The sequence below is a fragment of the Nicotiana tabacum genome, chromosome 12, assembly GCF_000715075.1.
Source record: "Nicotiana tabacum cultivar K326 chromosome 12, ASM71507v2, whole genome shotgun sequence".
Lineage (NCBI taxonomy): Eukaryota > Viridiplantae > Streptophyta > Magnoliopsida > Solanales > Solanaceae > Nicotiana > Nicotiana tabacum.
This window is the reverse complement of record NC_134091.1, coordinates 45411318-45428101: the sequence shown is the minus strand read 5'-3', so window position 1 is coordinate 45428101 and position 16784 is coordinate 45411318. Positions and strand designations below refer to the sequence as shown.

The 16784-nt window shown below is 37.9% G+C and overlaps 1 protein-coding gene across 3 annotated transcripts; it reads left to right on the top strand.

The window, feature by feature from the left end:
• The first annotated feature begins 1226 nt into the window (after window positions 1-1226).
• Window positions 1227-5595, top strand: LOC107812383 (tubby-like F-box protein 8). Of its 3 annotated transcripts, XM_016637453.2 has the most exons (6): window positions 1227-1364; window positions 2311-2374; window positions 2663-2754; window positions 2870-2957; window positions 3654-3786; window positions 4555-5595. In XM_016637453.2, exons 1-6 carry the CDS (start codon window positions 1362-1364, stop codon window positions 5264-5266), a joined length of 1092 nt encoding a protein of 363 aa, XP_016492939.1. In that variant the 5' UTR covers window positions 1227-1361; the 3' UTR covers window positions 5267-5595. The 3 variants fall into 3 exon arrangements, with proteins under 3 accessions (XP_016492939.1, XP_016492938.1, XP_016492937.1); XM_016637452.2 differs by having other exon boundaries at window positions 1240-1364; window positions 2311-2754; window positions 3666-3786; XM_016637451.2 differs by having other exon boundaries at window positions 1240-1364; window positions 2311-2754.
• The last annotated feature ends 11189 nt before the right edge of the window (window positions 5596-16784 follow it).

Sequence of the window (16784 nt, the reverse complement as noted above, 5' to 3'; positions counted from 1 at the left end):
CCTTGAGGTAAATGCAAATGATTCTTGAAAGAACAATTTTGTTGTCTTGATATGCATAAACTTTCTAATAGTTCTCACAGGATAATACGTGTTGCGTATGTACAAACTGTAAATTAAATATTAAATAAACTTCAAGAGTTCTGGTCATGACATACCAATTAAAACGTGAGAATGATACATATATTAAAAGCATCATTTCAAAATAAAATATTAGGTATGAGATACGATTGTATCACATGTTTAGACCTAATAACATCAAAATTAATTTTATTACACATTATTACACTGTACTTACCGGCCTCAACAACAAGTTTAGAAGATGTCAAATAATGTTGCATTAAAATTTCGTGTTACTCATCACACTTCAATACAATAAAATTATTTTAAAAAATTTGTATTGATTGACAAGGGATACGTGTGCAACGCTCGTTTCTAGAAACTAATTCTATTAAAAAGCAGCAAAGCTTTATCTCTTATCGTTCTTCCATCATTTACCTATCCCTTATCTTTGAAAATCTCGTTTGAACATTAAAAAACAGTAAGATTTTAAAAAGCATTTTTTGAAGTTAAGCTGAAAAGAGTATTAAAATTAAAATTATATTTGAATTTGTATTTCACTTGAAACAAATTATAATTTTGTGAGGGAAACAAGTTTTATGTTTTACTATTTTCTCAAACTTGAAACTTATCTTTATTTTTTTTCAAATAATCATCCCACTGTATGACCAAACAATACTTTAAAAAAGTTTGAAAAAGGGAAAAAAAAATTCTTATGAACATAAAACAAACTACTTTGCATCAAATTTGTTCTTATGAACATAAAACAAACTACCTCATCAATAGAATTCATAACCAACTTGTTCATATTCTTTGTAGTCGATCTTGGGCACAAATTTGCTAAAGAGTAGTAACATAAAATAAACTACCTTGCATCAAAACATTCAAGAGAAAACAAAAAACAAAAAAAACCAAACCCTTTTTCTTCTTTTTTTTAATTATCTTTTAAAGGAAAAACAAAAAAATGTTACCTCACCAAAGCCCAAAAATAAAAAAATTCTGTAAGGACAAAAAGGTAAATTCGAAAACAAAGTCCAAACCCCCCGGTCCCAACCAAGTGACAGTTAATTAATATTTAATACTATTGAAACTCAACTCCACATTTGCTAAAGGAAAAAAAAAACAGCTACAGTACTTTGTTTTTATCTAATTAAAACCAAAAGCCCGTGAAGAGGATTTAATAGAGACTTTGGTATCCGCTGGGTGTGAATGAGTTAAAGAGAGAGTCAGATAGACTTTCCAAGTGTTTAGAGAGAGAATAAGAAAGAAGAGAGTTATAGAGAGCTAAAAAAGGAAGAAGATCTATGGTGAGTTTTTTGAATACTTTGTTGCTTTAGGTAGCAGAGTGTATTTTATTTGGTTTCATTCTAGTTTTTTTGTTGAAACTTCCATGATATAAGATTTTTACCCAGAAAATTTCTTTGATTTTTCTTTCAAAATTTCCTGGTTTTCAGCTAAGTAACATTTTGTTTAAAAACATTGCTGCTTAATTTGTATGTACAAACAGTTTTTGTTTAAAGTAAAACATTAAACATAATTTTGTATGTGCGAGACCGGATTAGCCTAAGTGTGACATTTATGAACTATTTAGGAAATTTCATTTCTTTGTATATATCTCTGTTTGTCTCTTTTTCCTGTTGATGGGGCTAGAAAAAATCAAATCTTTTATCTTTCCTGTTATTGTTTTCTTACCGGGTAGCAAAAATTGAATTTTCCCCCTTTTTTGGGCCGTTGTTTCAGGTCAAAAAATGAACTTTTTGTATCTTCTGCTCTTCTTTTTTGCCGTTGGTTTAATGGATGGTCTGTTGCTATAAACTTATAAAGGAGTTTGTATTACCCCCTCCCCCTCCCTAGCAGATTAGAAAATGAGAGAGAAATGTAGCTGATACAAGATTCAACATGGCAAACTAATGGAATTTTTTTAATAGAAATAAAGTTTCTGTTTTTTTTTTTGGGGTGTGGGGGGAGGGGGGGGGGAGGGGAGGTGGAGGTGTTAAAATTCTTTTTAGATTTAACTTTTTATGAATGATGAAGAGGGTCTTGTAGTCTTGTTTCCTAATGTAATTTTAACAAGTAGGAAAGAGGCCTCCAGTAAACTCTCTAGTTTTGGATTCTACTTTAAGAGCCTTCTTTTGCAGGAATCTTCTTTTCTTGCTTTGTACTTTTCCTCATCTACCTCTGGCCACCTCTTTTATTTTCTTTGTGATTAAGGTATGCAGAATAGTTTGAATTGATACCCTACTCCCTCTCCAGGTATTTATTGTGCACGGATGTTGGGGATTTGAGTTCATCACTCCAAAAGATTCACATATAAAAGGTAACCTGTGAAGCCTTGTTCTGGTCTAGTAAATGTCTTTTCGCAGTATAGCTCGTGATATTAGGGATAGTATTGGAAGCTTATCTAGGCGGAGTTTCGAGGTTAGGCTGTCTGGTCATAACAGAGGGAAGTCTCAGAGTGCTGTCCATGAGTTGCATGACCAGCCTATAGTCATTCAAAGCAGTTGTTGGGCAAGCCTCCCACCAGAGTTACTTCGTGATGTAATTAAAAGACTGGAGGCCAGTGAGAGTACGTGGCCTGCTCGTAAACATGTTGTTGCATGTGCAGCTGTTTGCCGCTCATGGAGGGAAATGTGCAAAGAAATTGTTCAGCGTCCTGAGTTGTGTGGAAAGTTGACCTTTCCCGTCTCTCTTAAGCAGGTGATTATCGTTCTTTAGTTTTCCCCTGTCTCTCTATTGTTTTGAACTAGGTTTAAAGTGGAAAATGAGAGCTATATTATTGTTGTAATGTTTGTTATCCAATTCCCTTTTGCAGCCTGGGTTTCGAGATGGAACCATCCAGTGCTTTATCCGAAGAGACAAAGCTAATACAACTTACCAACTTTTCCTTTGCCTTAGCCCTGGTAAGTTTGTCTTACTCGCTTATGCGGACTGACATGTAGTCTAATTTAGATCTTTTGCTCATATGTGAAGCTTCATATGTTTCCACCGTCATTTGATGTCTCCCTTTCTTGCATTTGATCCTTTAGGATTTAAAAGTTTTTTTTTCTTTCTAAATCATGGATTAGATTGGATTCATTTCTGTGGGTTGCCAGAAGAATCATCTTACTCTGTACGTAATCCACCAAGATTATGCAAAAGTCCTTTGTTTCACAGAGTGAAAGATGGAATCGGGTTTGTGGAGGTGTCTCACTAACAAATGAGGGGTTGATTTTTGTGCATATATGTTTGTATGCTTAGGCGAACTTCACAGATATTGACAGAAAATTCAGATGATGATTCACAAAAGGATGTTTTTTTTCTCCTTTTGTGGACTGTTTGAAGAGCAGGCAGTTTTGATTCTGTTTAGGTGGGATTCTTCTTTTTTTTCTTTTGGTAATCACTTCCTAGTGTGTAATGTCATGACTGTAGGAGTTACAATTCTGCATTTTCACCAATACATACTTTGTCGATGGTGGAAAAGGATTCTTATTTAATGGTTCAGAACCATGACTGAGGCTTCTCGATATTTCCCTTTTAAGTTTATACAAACTTATATTACCTTGTTTTCATCAAAAACCCGGCATCCTGATGTTTTTTCCCATTCTGATTTTCATCAGCCTTGCTTGTAGAAAATGGAAAGTTTCTTCTTTCTGCAAAGCGTAATCGGAGAACCACTTGTACAGAGTACGTCATCTCTATGAATGCAGATAACATATCAAGGTCAAGCAGATCTTATATTGGAAAACTGAGGTAATGCTTCAAGAGAGTTCAAATCTTTAAATTTCTTTAGTTTTGTTGTCAAACGAGATCGTGATTGGCTAAAGGAATGTTATCATAAATATTTAAAATGGCTCACGAAATGTACAAGGTAGAAAATGTGGAATGATGAATAGAATCTCCAAGGTTCTATCCAAAGAAAGAGAGGGTTATATGATTTCTTCAACTTTCTTTCAAAGAAAAGAAAAGAAAAGAAAAGAAAAGAAAGGGAGTTTTATGGAGGGAGGAAACTAGTGCAATGTTCTGCTTGGATTCTGTCCTTTCAGGCTAAGGGCAATCAGGCTTATAAACTTTCTATATAAGAAACTAGTCAAGTCATCAACCTGGATTCTATCCCTTTTGGCTGTCGAATGAGGCTTTGAATAATATTGAGCGCATGGATGCATTTTTGGTGATTTGAAATGGTTTGCTCTTTTATATGTTTCACTCTGCAATGCTGTAAATTGCTATGGTAGCAATTTGACAGGCAACGGATGGATCATGTGCCAGTCATGTCTAATATTGAGCCTGTCCTGATATCCTATTTGGGTCATATTCCTTAATTTGTTCGATCTTTTATTCCCTGAATTGTCTTAGAAAAAAGGTGAATAATTTGTTAAACATGTGAATATTATTATGTGTAATGTGATGGAATTTGTCATAATGAATTTAGCCGTTAATGGACATGATAATTCAGATGCAAGTTTCCGCTTCAGTCCAATTGCAAGAGGCTTTTTAACTGTTTCCATTTCTTCTTTTTAGGTCAAATTTTCTGGGCACGAAGTTCATAATTTATGATACCCAGCCACCGTACAACAGTTCTAGTATACCCCCACCTGGTGGAAGCCGGAGATTCAACTCCAAGAAAGTTTCTCCCAAAGTCCCTACAGGAACCTACAAAATTGCACAGGTTACCTATGAACTGAATGTGCTCGGCACCAGGGGCCCACGTAGGATGAATTGTGTCATGCACTCAGTCCCTGCCTCGGCCCTTGAACCGGGGGGAACTGTCCCTGGCCAACCTGAACTTCTCCCTCCCAATCATGAAGACTCATTTCGGAGCATGTCCTTCTCAAAATCAATTGATACTTCAACAGAATTCAGCAGCGCTCGGTTTTCAGATATTGGGGGTCCAAGTGAAGAAGATGAAGAAGGGAAGGCTAGACCTTTGGTTCTCCGGAACAAGCCGCCTAGATGGCATGAACAGCTGCAGTGTTGGTGTCTGAATTTCAGAGGGAGGGTAACCGTCGCTTCTGTCAAGAATTTCCAGCTGATTGCTGCTACACAGCGTGCAGCCGGTGCCCCAACACCAGCACAACCGGCTCAGTCATCATCAGATCATGACAAGATTATCTTGCAGTTTGGTAAGGTCGGCAAAGATATGTTTACAATGGATTACCGGTATCCTTTGTCTGCATTTCAGGCTTTTGCCATCTGTTTGAGCAGCTTTGACACAAAGTTGGCATGTGAATAGTAGAGAAGATTTTGGTTGATACTAGTAGTTCTCTTCCCTAGAGTTGCCTAAAGATTGAGTCTGTTGCAGTCATTGTGCAACTCTTCATTATAACCAAGGAGATGCAGGGAGCTGTTTCAGCACATTGGACAGTTATTATTTGTTTTTTTTCTTTTTCCTCCTCTTGTTGCCTCACCGTTGTCCTTCGTCGCTTTATCCTTCAATCATAGAGTTTAAGATGCTTTGTTGTAATTTGTTGCAAAAGTGTTAATGTACTTGGTGAAAATAACAGTATACTTTGTACCATGTTTGATTTCCAGTTGTAACACCCTTTTGTACGATCAGCCCAACTTCTAGTGTGTTTTATAAGTTTGGATTATGCTGGCGGTGATGTTTACTGTTATTACTTCATCTTTGTGGAGGCCATGGTAGATATTTTGGTTGAAATTTGGAGGTTACGGTATATGCCTTTTGTGAAGGAGACGGGGGTCAGTCAATATGGCTTTTTTCTTTCAAAAGTTATGTACAGTTTCTAATAAATAATTTTTGCAGAAAATCCTTAAACTAACTTATTTGGATGTCGTAATCGTAGCTAATATTTCACTTTTCTTAATATATGTATATATATATATATATATATATATATATATATATATATATATATATATATATATATATATATATATAACTAAACTCATTGTTGGTTGGAGTATTCTTTTATAGCTGACTCTTGACTGCTTCAGGCTACTATGACTGGTGCCAAGTCAATGAAGGTAACCAACAATGGATGGCTCCTGAAATTATTCAGCCGACTGCTCACAGAGTTCAACTCTCGTTCTCAACACATGACCAATACAGAAATACTTTATGCAAAAAACCGATTTGGTGAAGACGATACTTTGGTCTGTTTATGGAATCTACTACACCAATCCGGCAATCATAATAAACTCTGCCCAAAACATCGTATACATATCTATCTTCACTCCCAAATTTGCCACAAATTTTATGCCGAGTACTTGTTGGTTCTTGATAAAAGAAACTAAGGGAAATAACAGAGGAAGATGATAGGAAAATAAAAGGAGTATACTGGAATAGATATAAAAGGAACTCTAAAGAACTGAAGCTGGAAATTCTATATTATCTTACTGCATTTAGACTACAATTTATAAGAAAATTACTAACTTAAAAGTCCTAAAAATCAGTACAAAATCTGCTAAAAATAACAACCTCCTAGAGACTAGTTCTAGTTCAAAATTATTTGAAATTCAAACTAAATTAGTGCAGTAAATAACTCTTAAACTGAAACAGTAAAATAATTTTACTAAGAGCAGCTTCTAACGCATGTTTCTAACAGTACTGATAGAAAATCAGAGCATGAAAAGGGTATTAAAAAAATTTGAGTGAAGTAGCGAGTGATTTTTTTGACATTTGAAAGCAAATTGGAAGGGAGAAAATGTGAAAAATGGAGGATTTTAGGAAGTCCCACTCTCAAGAATTTCATGGGGTTTCTTTTTTTTTTTTTTTTTGCTCAAGTCTTGTTTTAAAATACAATGATGATCGACCAATGTCGTGATGATTCTGATGTCCTGAATATTTTGTTGAGCAACTTTTTTTGATCCTCGTAAAACTTATCCAAATTATCCACTACAGAATCAAGAAGAAGTTGATCTCTCATTTGTTGAAACGATATATTAATACCATCAGCTAATCTTGTAACATAAGTATTCCCAATCGGTGTTCAGTAGGCACATTGGGGCTCGGCTAATGTGAATCTGCATCGCATAAAGTCTATTAAAAGGGAAGTACTTTCTATTCGAATTTTTTCCTTATCTAGTGCTCGAATCTAGGACTGGAGGGATCCTAACCATTTCACCGTAACACTTAGCAGTAAAAAAAAAAGTTCCATATTCACAGATTCAGGTCCATAACCACGGGTTCCAATACACGCAAATACAACACTCTGTCTTTAAACCAACCTTTCCCCTTGTATAGTATCAAAACCGGTCTGTTTACATTTTCTCAAAATTAAGATCAATAATAAATAAAGCTGAAATATACAAGCAGCTTTCAGTACATCTCCACAAAAGGAGCACCTATATTAACAACTGATAATGAAGTTTAACCCAAATGTAAAGACTTTTGACTAATAATTCCTATAGAGTCTGATACCAGACAGCTAGCTAGTTCCAAGGGATTCAAGAAATGAACGATTAAATCTCTTGCCCGGGCTAATCAGCTTATCTGAGATGATCAAGAAGACTCAAACCATAAGTAAAAAAGGAGATGTGGATAAACATGGATTTTGTGAATCCTTTCTTAGTAGAAAATGCCATTGTTGAACCCCTGCTGAGGTTCTTTGGCAAGATTAATGACAGATATCTGAGAAGTGAGCACTATATATCCTAAGCATCTTAGACTGACGTACAAATCTAACCTGCACTACCAAATGAGGTCCGGCCCTTCCCCAGATCCCACACATCGCATAACGGAAGCTCAGTGCACCAGACTGCCTTTGTTTGACATGGATAAATGTACTAATTTACATCAACCTTTCAAAGCATTTATACATAATGCAAAAGTTGAATGTACTCGTATCCAACATGTACCTGTATCCAACACCACTACCAGCCCGAGTGCATTTAGACCTCAATGTTAATGGCGATCCCCAAAGTTGAATGAAGCTATATGATTGTACTCGCCGGATAGAGATGATGGTTTTCTGCTGATGTCTCCAAGTTCACTATAATAGAATATATTGGCAAAACAATTCATAGCAGTCTGTTCTCGCCTATTGATAGATAACAGGTTGCCTCGAGACTCAAAACTACTTGAAATTAAACTGTTCTTCCTTTCCTTATCAATTAGCCACAGCGTCACTAATGGTTTCCTTTCAAGGGACAGGAAGATTAGACTGTTTCTGATTTTTGTTCATCTTCCTAGTATCAGATCGGACCGTTATTAAGAAGACAAACTAAGAATATATTAAATGTTCATCCTAAGATGTTTATATAGAGAAAAGGTGGCCTCTTTAATGAATAAATATCATTGTATAGGTCATCCTCCTTTTGATGGCTTATAGATAATTAATATTTTAAACACAATCCAAGTGTTAGTTGCAGCGCAATTGGGACCGGCGTTTAGCTTTTATTTTCGAGTTTTAACATTGATTGATAGAAAGAATTTTATCAAAGTACAACTGTCTGATAATAAGAATATAATAACATCAAGATTGAAAGATCATTGAGTGAATCTGAAATTTTACCATATCAAGCTGGAATGTGGTGGAAAAGTGTTGAGAATAAACCCCCTACAGAAATAATATTCAAAATAATAAAAGCGGAATAATAACGTAGCACCGAGATACGATAATTAACAAGAATAAAAGAGTGACAACGACACCAAAATTTTTACGTGGAAAACCCTTTTGAATAAGGGAAAAACCACGGCCCTGAAAGGAGCAACTAATATCACTATAGCAAGGAATTTTACACTTTGTAGGTCCGAGTAAAATACTCCAAAGACCATTACAATACTCAAAAGAAATAACCCTCTTTTGATATTCTACCTCACTACAATATCGCTCACTCTCTATTTTTCTCACAGACTATTTTCTTATACCCTATCTGTGATGCCTCACTCTTTCTTTCTCTCTTTTTTGGTGTGATACAAATGGCTCAGGAGCTCTCTATTTATAAAGATTTAATACTCCTCCAGATGTCATCAAAAGAAAGAAAGAAACTTCAAACTCTTCAATGTGGATAATTCAAAAAACATTGGCTGCCAATTCAAGAAAGATTATTGACATTAGAAGTCTTTTTCAAAGGAAGAAAAATATCTTTCTTAAGTCATGGGATGGACCCATCAAATCTCCCCCTCCAGTCCCATTCACCTGAAGGAGGTAACACCAGAGTTTCTAATTTGAGTGCATGCCGACAAGTTCTTTGCATAGCTCGAACTTGTCTCTTGGTACCACCTTAGTCAGCATATCTGAAGGATTCTCACTTGTATGGATCTTCTTGACATGTATAGATCCATCCTCTATTCTTTTTCGAATCCAGTGATATCTCACGTCGATATGCTTTGTCCTTGCATGATACATGGTGTTTTTGCTTAGGTCTATTATACTTTGACTGCCACAATAGACGACATACCTGTTTTGATGCAATCCAAGCTCTCGAAGGAACCGTTTCAGCCAAACCATCTCCTTGCCAGCTTCAGTAGCGGCAATATACTCTTCTTCAGTTGTATAGAGTGCGACACACTTCTGCAACCTCGACTGCCATGATATAGCTCCCCCTGAAAATGTGAACATGTATCCTGTAGTAGATTTACGATTATCAAGATCACCTGCCATATCAGCATCCGTGTAGCCATTCAAGATTGGATCAGATCCTCCAAAACACAAGCAATCTCCTGTGGTACCTCTTAGGTACCTCAATATCCACTTGACTGCTTCCCAATGTTCTTTTCCTGGATTTTTAAGGAACCTGCTAACAAGACCAACTGTATGAGCAATATCTGGTCTGGTGCATACCATTGCATACATCAAGCTTCCAACTGCTGAAGAATAAGGAGCTCTAGCCATGTTCCCTTTCTTCTCCACTGTTGTAGGACACATCTTCTTGCTCAACTTTAGATGACCAGCAAGAGGTGTGCTGACTGGCTTAGCACTTTTCATGTTGAAGCGTTCCAGTACACGTTCAATGTACTTCTCCCGAGATAGCCACAACTTTCTGCTTATTCGCTCTCGAACTATCTTCATCCCTAGAATTTGTTGTGCTGGGCCCAAGTCCTTCATGTCAAATGACTTGGACAAATCTCCCTTCAACTTTGCGATCAGCCCCTTGTCTTTTCCTACAATTAACATGTCATCCACATACAACAACAATATAATAAAGATATTTTTAGAAACTCTTTTGAAGTATACACATGGATTAGAATATGTCTTTGTGTAAGTTTGACTTTTCATAAATGAGTCAAACTTCTTGTACCACTGCCTTGGTGCCTGCTTCAACCCATAAAAACTCTTATTCAGTTTGCACACTATGTGTTTCCTTTCAGCTACTTCAAATCCTTCTGGCTGCTCCATATAAATCTCCTCTTCCAAATCTCCATAAAGAAATGAAGTTTTCACATCCAACTGCTCCACTTCAAGATCTAGGCTAGCCGCTAAGCTCAAAATTGTTCGAATAGAAGCCATTTGATAATAAGTGAGAAAATTTCATCAAAATCAATACCTTTTTTCTGTTCGAAGCCTTTAACCACCAATCGAGCTTTGTATCTGACCAGCTTGCCATTTTCATCTTTCTTGGGTTTAAAGACCCACTTACATTTGAGTGGTCTTTTACTTTTTGGAAGTTCAGCCAGCTTGTACGTGCCATTTTTCTGCAAAGATTCCATCTTCTCTTGCATGGCTTTCATCCACTGGTTCTTTTCTAGATAAGACAACACCTCCTTAAGACTTTCTGGCTCCCCTTCATCACTGATGAGGACATACTCTGTGGAAGGGTACTTGCATGACTCTACCCTTGGCCTCTCTAATCTTCGCAGAGGTTGAGATTGTTCTTCTTCCTGAGTGGGGTACTCCAAACTTATTCGACATCATCATCAAGTTGCTCCCCCTGCTCAATAACCTCACCAAGTTGCTCCCCCTGCTCGGCAACCTCGTCGGTCTTACTTTCTGCACTTGTGGGATTGTTAGAAGTAGAAGGAATAGTAACAAGGTTAGGAATTATACCATTCTTGGCCTTCTCTGGCATATCATCAGCAGTTTCAACTTCACTTTCTCGGAAGACTACATCTATGCTTCTGATGGCCTTCTTCTTTATAGGATCCCAAAATCTGTATCCGTACTCTTTATCTCCATATCCGATGAATATGCAGGGAACAGATTTATCATCCAGCTTTATTCTCTGCTCCTTTGGTACATGTGCAAAAGCTCTGCAACCGAACACCTTCAGATGCGAGTAGGACACTTCCTTGTTGGTCCAAATTCTCTTTGGGATGTCAAATGCCAACAAAACTGATGGACTCCTATTGATCAGGTAACAGGCTGTCTGAACTGCTTCACCCTAGAATGACTTAGGCAGTTTAGCCATTCTGAGCATGCTTCTCACCTTCTCCACAATGGTGCGGTTTATCCTTTCGGCTACGCCATTGTGTTGTGGGGTTCCAGGAACTGTCTTTTCATGTCTGATCCCATGGCTCGAACAATACTCTTCAAATTCCCTTGAAGTGTACTCACCTCCATTGTCACTTCGGAGACGCTTTAGCTTTTGGCCTGTCTCCCTTTCCACCATAGCATGAAACTTCTGGAAAACTTGAAATACCTGATCTTTGGTTATCAAAATATAAACCCATAATTTTCATGAAGCATCATCAATAAAATTAACAAAATATTTGTTACCGCCCATCAATCCAATTTTCATTGGACCACAAACATCAGAATATACTAAATCAAGCATATTTAATTTTCTTTCAGACGATGTCTGAAATGAGACTCTATGCTGCTGTCACGACCCAAAATCCATTAAAGGTCGTGATGGCGCCGGACACCGCTGTCAGGCAAGCCAAAAATAAATACTTAATTTGGTTCTCATTTTAGTATTTTGAAATCATGATTTTTTTCTTCCATTTAATAGTAAAATATGGACTTAACAGAATAAATAATAATATTTCTAACGATTTCAATACTGAATAACCCGTAATCATCCCAAAACCCGGTGTCACAAGTGCATGCGCATCAACTAGAAAGATAAAATAAAATACAACACCTGTCCAGAATACAAATTAGATAGGAAAATACATAAGCAACTCTGAAGGGGTCTCTGCTGGCTGCGGATCGTAGATGGAAATGCAGCTCACCTAAGTCTCCGAATTAACCACACCTCTGCGCCCGCAAGGATGCTAGACATATATGCACCTACACAAAAATGTGCAGCAAGTGTAGTATGAGTACGTAAATCAACGTGTACCCAATAAGTATTCAGTCTAACCTCGAAGAAGTAGTGACAAGGGGTCGACTTCGACACTTACTAGTGGTCCAATAATATTAGGTAAAGTAAAGAATTGAATAGATATGAAACCGAGTAAATATATGAAATAAACATGTATAAAATACGTGGCATAATTCCCCTATTTATAATTTTACTCGAGCTCTCAACTAACAAGTTCCCTCTGTAACCGGAGCATATGTAGAGATGGTGAATTTCATCAAAGAGGTGGTCATAATGTAAATCAGCGAAAAACCTCAGATACGGCCCGATCCAACATAAAAGTAAACTGTGCACTGCCGAGGGTCGAACGACGCGAACCATAGATGCATCTATTAACCTGCCGAGGCAAATGGCCCGCTCCCATGAGAGTGTGGTACATAAATCCTGCCGAGGCGAACGACCCGATCCCATAAGAGTGTGGTACATAAATCCTGCCGAGGCGAACTGCCCGATCCCATAAGAGTTATAGAAGGAAATACCCCGCTTGCGAATCATACGTGCGACGCGGTCAAATAAAAATTTAAGGAAATCTCCCCGCTCGTGGATCATACTTGCGACGCGGTGAAATATAATTTGAACATTAAAATCCTATCTCTTTCTTGATTCTTTTCAAAATAAGAGAAATTCAGCTTGTAGCCTTTTAAGGAAATTACCCCGCCAGCGAAACATACATGCGACGCGGTCACACATAGATTTCTTAAGTTATTATAGCATTCCTCAATCCTTTTCGAAATTATGAAGTTCAAACGAAACCTTTTAAATATCAAGTTCTTCAATTTCAACTCCTTTCAAAACATTTAATAAGCAAACTCAATCTCGCTCCCTCTCGAGGCAAACAATAAACATAAATCAATAACAATATCAACAAGGCATGATGTGAGCCTAAAACTACCCGGACATAGGCATAGCTAGTAGCTACGTACGGACTCTCATCATTTCGTACATACGTAGCCCCCACAAATAGAAGCACATAATAATTTAGTTCACCTATGGGGTTAATTCCCTCTTACAAGGTTAGAAAGGAGACTTACCTCGCTCCGAAATTCCATAACTAGCTCCAAAGCCTTTCCAACAACTCAAACTGATGCAGAATGCTCCAAAACTAGTCAGTAAATGTGCAAATCCATAAATATATACTCTAATACTCGTTATAATTCAATTTACTACAATTTCTAACCCTGATCGAAAAGTCGATAAAAATCACCCTCAGGCCCACGTGCTCGGATTTCGAAAATTTTCGAAGATAAACATTACCCATAACATCACAAACTCAAACATATAATTTATTCTCAATCCCATGACCAAATTCGTGGTCAAAATCTAAAAATACCAATTTCTAGTTTTTTCATCAAAATCTCATATTTCTACAAATTTCCATGAATTTTCATGCCTAAATTCGTATATAAACCAAGTATTCAACTTGCAATAGGTAGGAATCACTTACCTTGACATAGACGATGAAGATGGAGCTCCAAAATCGCTCCTAGGTCGGCTCCCATGGAGGAAATGATATGAAATGAGCCAAACCCATTTTTTCAAACTTATACACGGCCCAGGCGACCGTTCTTCGCGTTCGCAAGACCCCCATCGCGTTCGCGATGCACAAAATTCTCAAAAGCAATTTTCAAACTCTTCTCAGACAGCCTCTAGTTTAATGGTCATAACTTTTTGTAAAAAAATTACAAATCACAAATGGTTTGACTTTCTGGAAACTAGATATCAAGAGCTATAACTTTTATATGTTGATCATCTCCCAATTCATTGTAGATTGCGAGATATAAGCTTCCAAAGTCAGCCCTATGCATCTGAGATTTCCAAACTCTTCTCGGATAGTCTGTAGTATATCTACCATAATATTTTGTACACAACTTCAAATAATAAATGGTTTACCTTTATGAAAACTAGACACCATGGGCTACAACTTTCAGTTTTAGATCATCTCCAGATTCGTTATAAATTGAGAGATATAAGCTTCCGAAGTTAGATAACGGACATAAAAAATTCCTTCTTCGCGAACGCGAAGAACAAAGTCCCAACAGCAAAATCCTTCTTCGCGAACGCGAGAGGCTCCTCGCGAACGCGAAGAACAACCCCAGAACCAGCAACCAGCAGCATCAAAACACCCAAACTTGGTCCGGAACCACCCCGAATCACACCCGAGGCCCCCGGGACCCCGTCCAATCATACTAACCAGTCCCAATACATAACACGAACTTGCTCGAGGCCTCAAATCACATCAAACAACATCAAAACCAAGAATCACACCCCAATTCAAGCTTTATGAACTTTAGAACTTCAAAATTCTACATTCGATGCCGGAACCTATCAAATCTCGTTCGATTGACCTCAAATTTTGCACACAAGTCACATTCGACATTACAGACCTACTTCAACTTCCGGAATCGGAATCCGACCCCGGCATAAAAAAGTCCACTCCCGGTCAAACTTCTCAAAAACCTTCAAATTTCTAACTTTCGCCAAATGACCCCAAAATGACCTACGGACCTCCAAATCCACATCCGGATGCGCTCCCAACACCAGAATCACCATACAGAGCTATTCCCAGGCTCGGAATCCCATACGGACATTGATAACATTGAAATGCATTTCAACTCAAATTTATGAAATCTTTCCCAAAATGCCAACTTCTACAATAGGCGTCGAAATGCTCCCGGGTCATCCGAAACCTGATCCGGACATACGCCCAAGTCTGAAATCATCATACGAACCTGTTGGAACCTTCAAATCCCGATTCTGAGGTCGTTTACTCAAAAGTTAAAGTTTGGTAAACTCTTCCAACTTAAAGCTTCCAAATTTAGAATTTTATTTCTAAACCAACTCCGAACTTCCCGAAATTAAATTCCTACCACACGTACAAGTCATAACACCTGAAGTGAAGCTACTCAAGGCCTCGAACCACCGAATGACGTGCCAGGGCTCAAAACGACCGGTCGAGTCATTATATTTTCTCCCACTTAAACATTCGTTCGTCTTCGAATGTGCTAAAGATTGTTCTGGAGTTGTCCAAAATCACTGTTTAATACCTCGTGCACCTACCCGTGCCACCACAACTTAGTTGAGCACATTAGCTCGAGCCAGACTGAAAACTCTCCCTATAACCTTAGTTAACAAGCTTTAGAAAAACCGAGTTCCCACTTCTGAATTCCTTTACAAGACCTGACTCTAACACGCAAACACTGTACCAATCACCACGCACTGTACCAAAAAATGATTGTGCACTTGTGCTGAAATCACCCCATGCACTACATAAGTCGGTTGCCCATAATAACATCCTCCGAGCCCAATAGCTTTAAATTTTCACTAATCTATAGCCCATAATACACTCCATAACACATATAAGCCCTGCTCTAATACTCGAAATACTGCCACGACGAAAGAGATGCGTAGAAACTCATAACCACTTGCCGAATTAACAAATTATGGAGTCTCTCCTCCTGCCAAGGACAATTACCTCATTCTGAATTGAATAGTGATATTTGTCCTTTAATATATCTTATATAAATCTGATTGCACTGATTTCAGGTCCAATAGTCTCGTCTCACCCAATATAAGCTACATAGGCAATAAGCCGCCTCAAACACTGACTAAGATCTCGTATGACGCCAACAATGCGCCAACAAGCTACAAACTCGAATGCGATACATAAGGAAAAATAAACTCTGGAAAGAACTACTCAACCCGCGTAACTAATTTAACAACTGAAAAGATATCATGAATCTTTCTCAGCAAATGCGGCACAAAACACACAGGGATAGATATAGGGAACTATGCTCAAAGTCACGCTATTGCGGTGTGCCACCCAATTCACCTATGATACTCGTGGCTGCGTGCCACCCGATCCACACTTAATAATCAAAGAAAACCACACCTCGCACCGTAATGTTTATACTCATGAAATGCCCAAATATCAACCATAAGCACGCCAACTGCATAATACAAATCCTGGGGAGACGAATAGCGCCATACGCTGCGAAACTCAAGCACAACTAAGGTGCAATAAATGTCCTGTATCTTGAGAGCCTTTCTGCTCTCACAACACCATAATTTAAACAGGATATCAATACGAGTGCGAATAATCAAGCCACCTCACAACCCACCAGGCAGAATATAGATTACACGGAATAACTGACGATAGAAGTAACATCCAACGTTCGAATACTCCTCCATAAGGAGCGCTTTGTTGAAATGAACATATCCGACCTGATATAGAGCCCAAATTCATATTTTTGATCCGTCCACCGACCTCAAGACGATTCTGATCGTACCACACTGGGCTAATAATCTTTCAAGGATCCACAATAACTCTTGATACACAAGAACAACCGTTAAATCCAGAACACACTTCCACAACCCATAACCAAATGAACCGAGCGCCGTTCAGGCATAATTTCTCACATTAGCGATAGTACCAAAAATCTCCACACTTGGTTTTGAATCCTCAATCAATCAAGGGAATACATTACATACTTATAAAATCTTCCCGGGGAATACACTACCACGACCTCACCAGACAACAAGTCTGC

Bases quoted from the DNA above. Each gene is read 5' to 3' on its own strand.
- LOC107812383 (XM_016637451.2), top strand. From the start codon at position 2,407: ATGTCTTTTCGCAGTATAGCTCGTGATATTAGGGATAGTATTGGAAGC. The intron at 2,755-2,869 runs GTGATTATCGTT...TCCCTTTTGCAG, and splicing joins TTCCCGTCTCTCTTAAGCAG to CCTGGGTTTCGAGATGGAAC. The intron at 2,958-3,653 runs GTAAGTTTGTCT...GATTTTCATCAG, and splicing joins TTTCCTTTGCCTTAGCCCTG to CCTTGCTTGTAGAAAATGGA.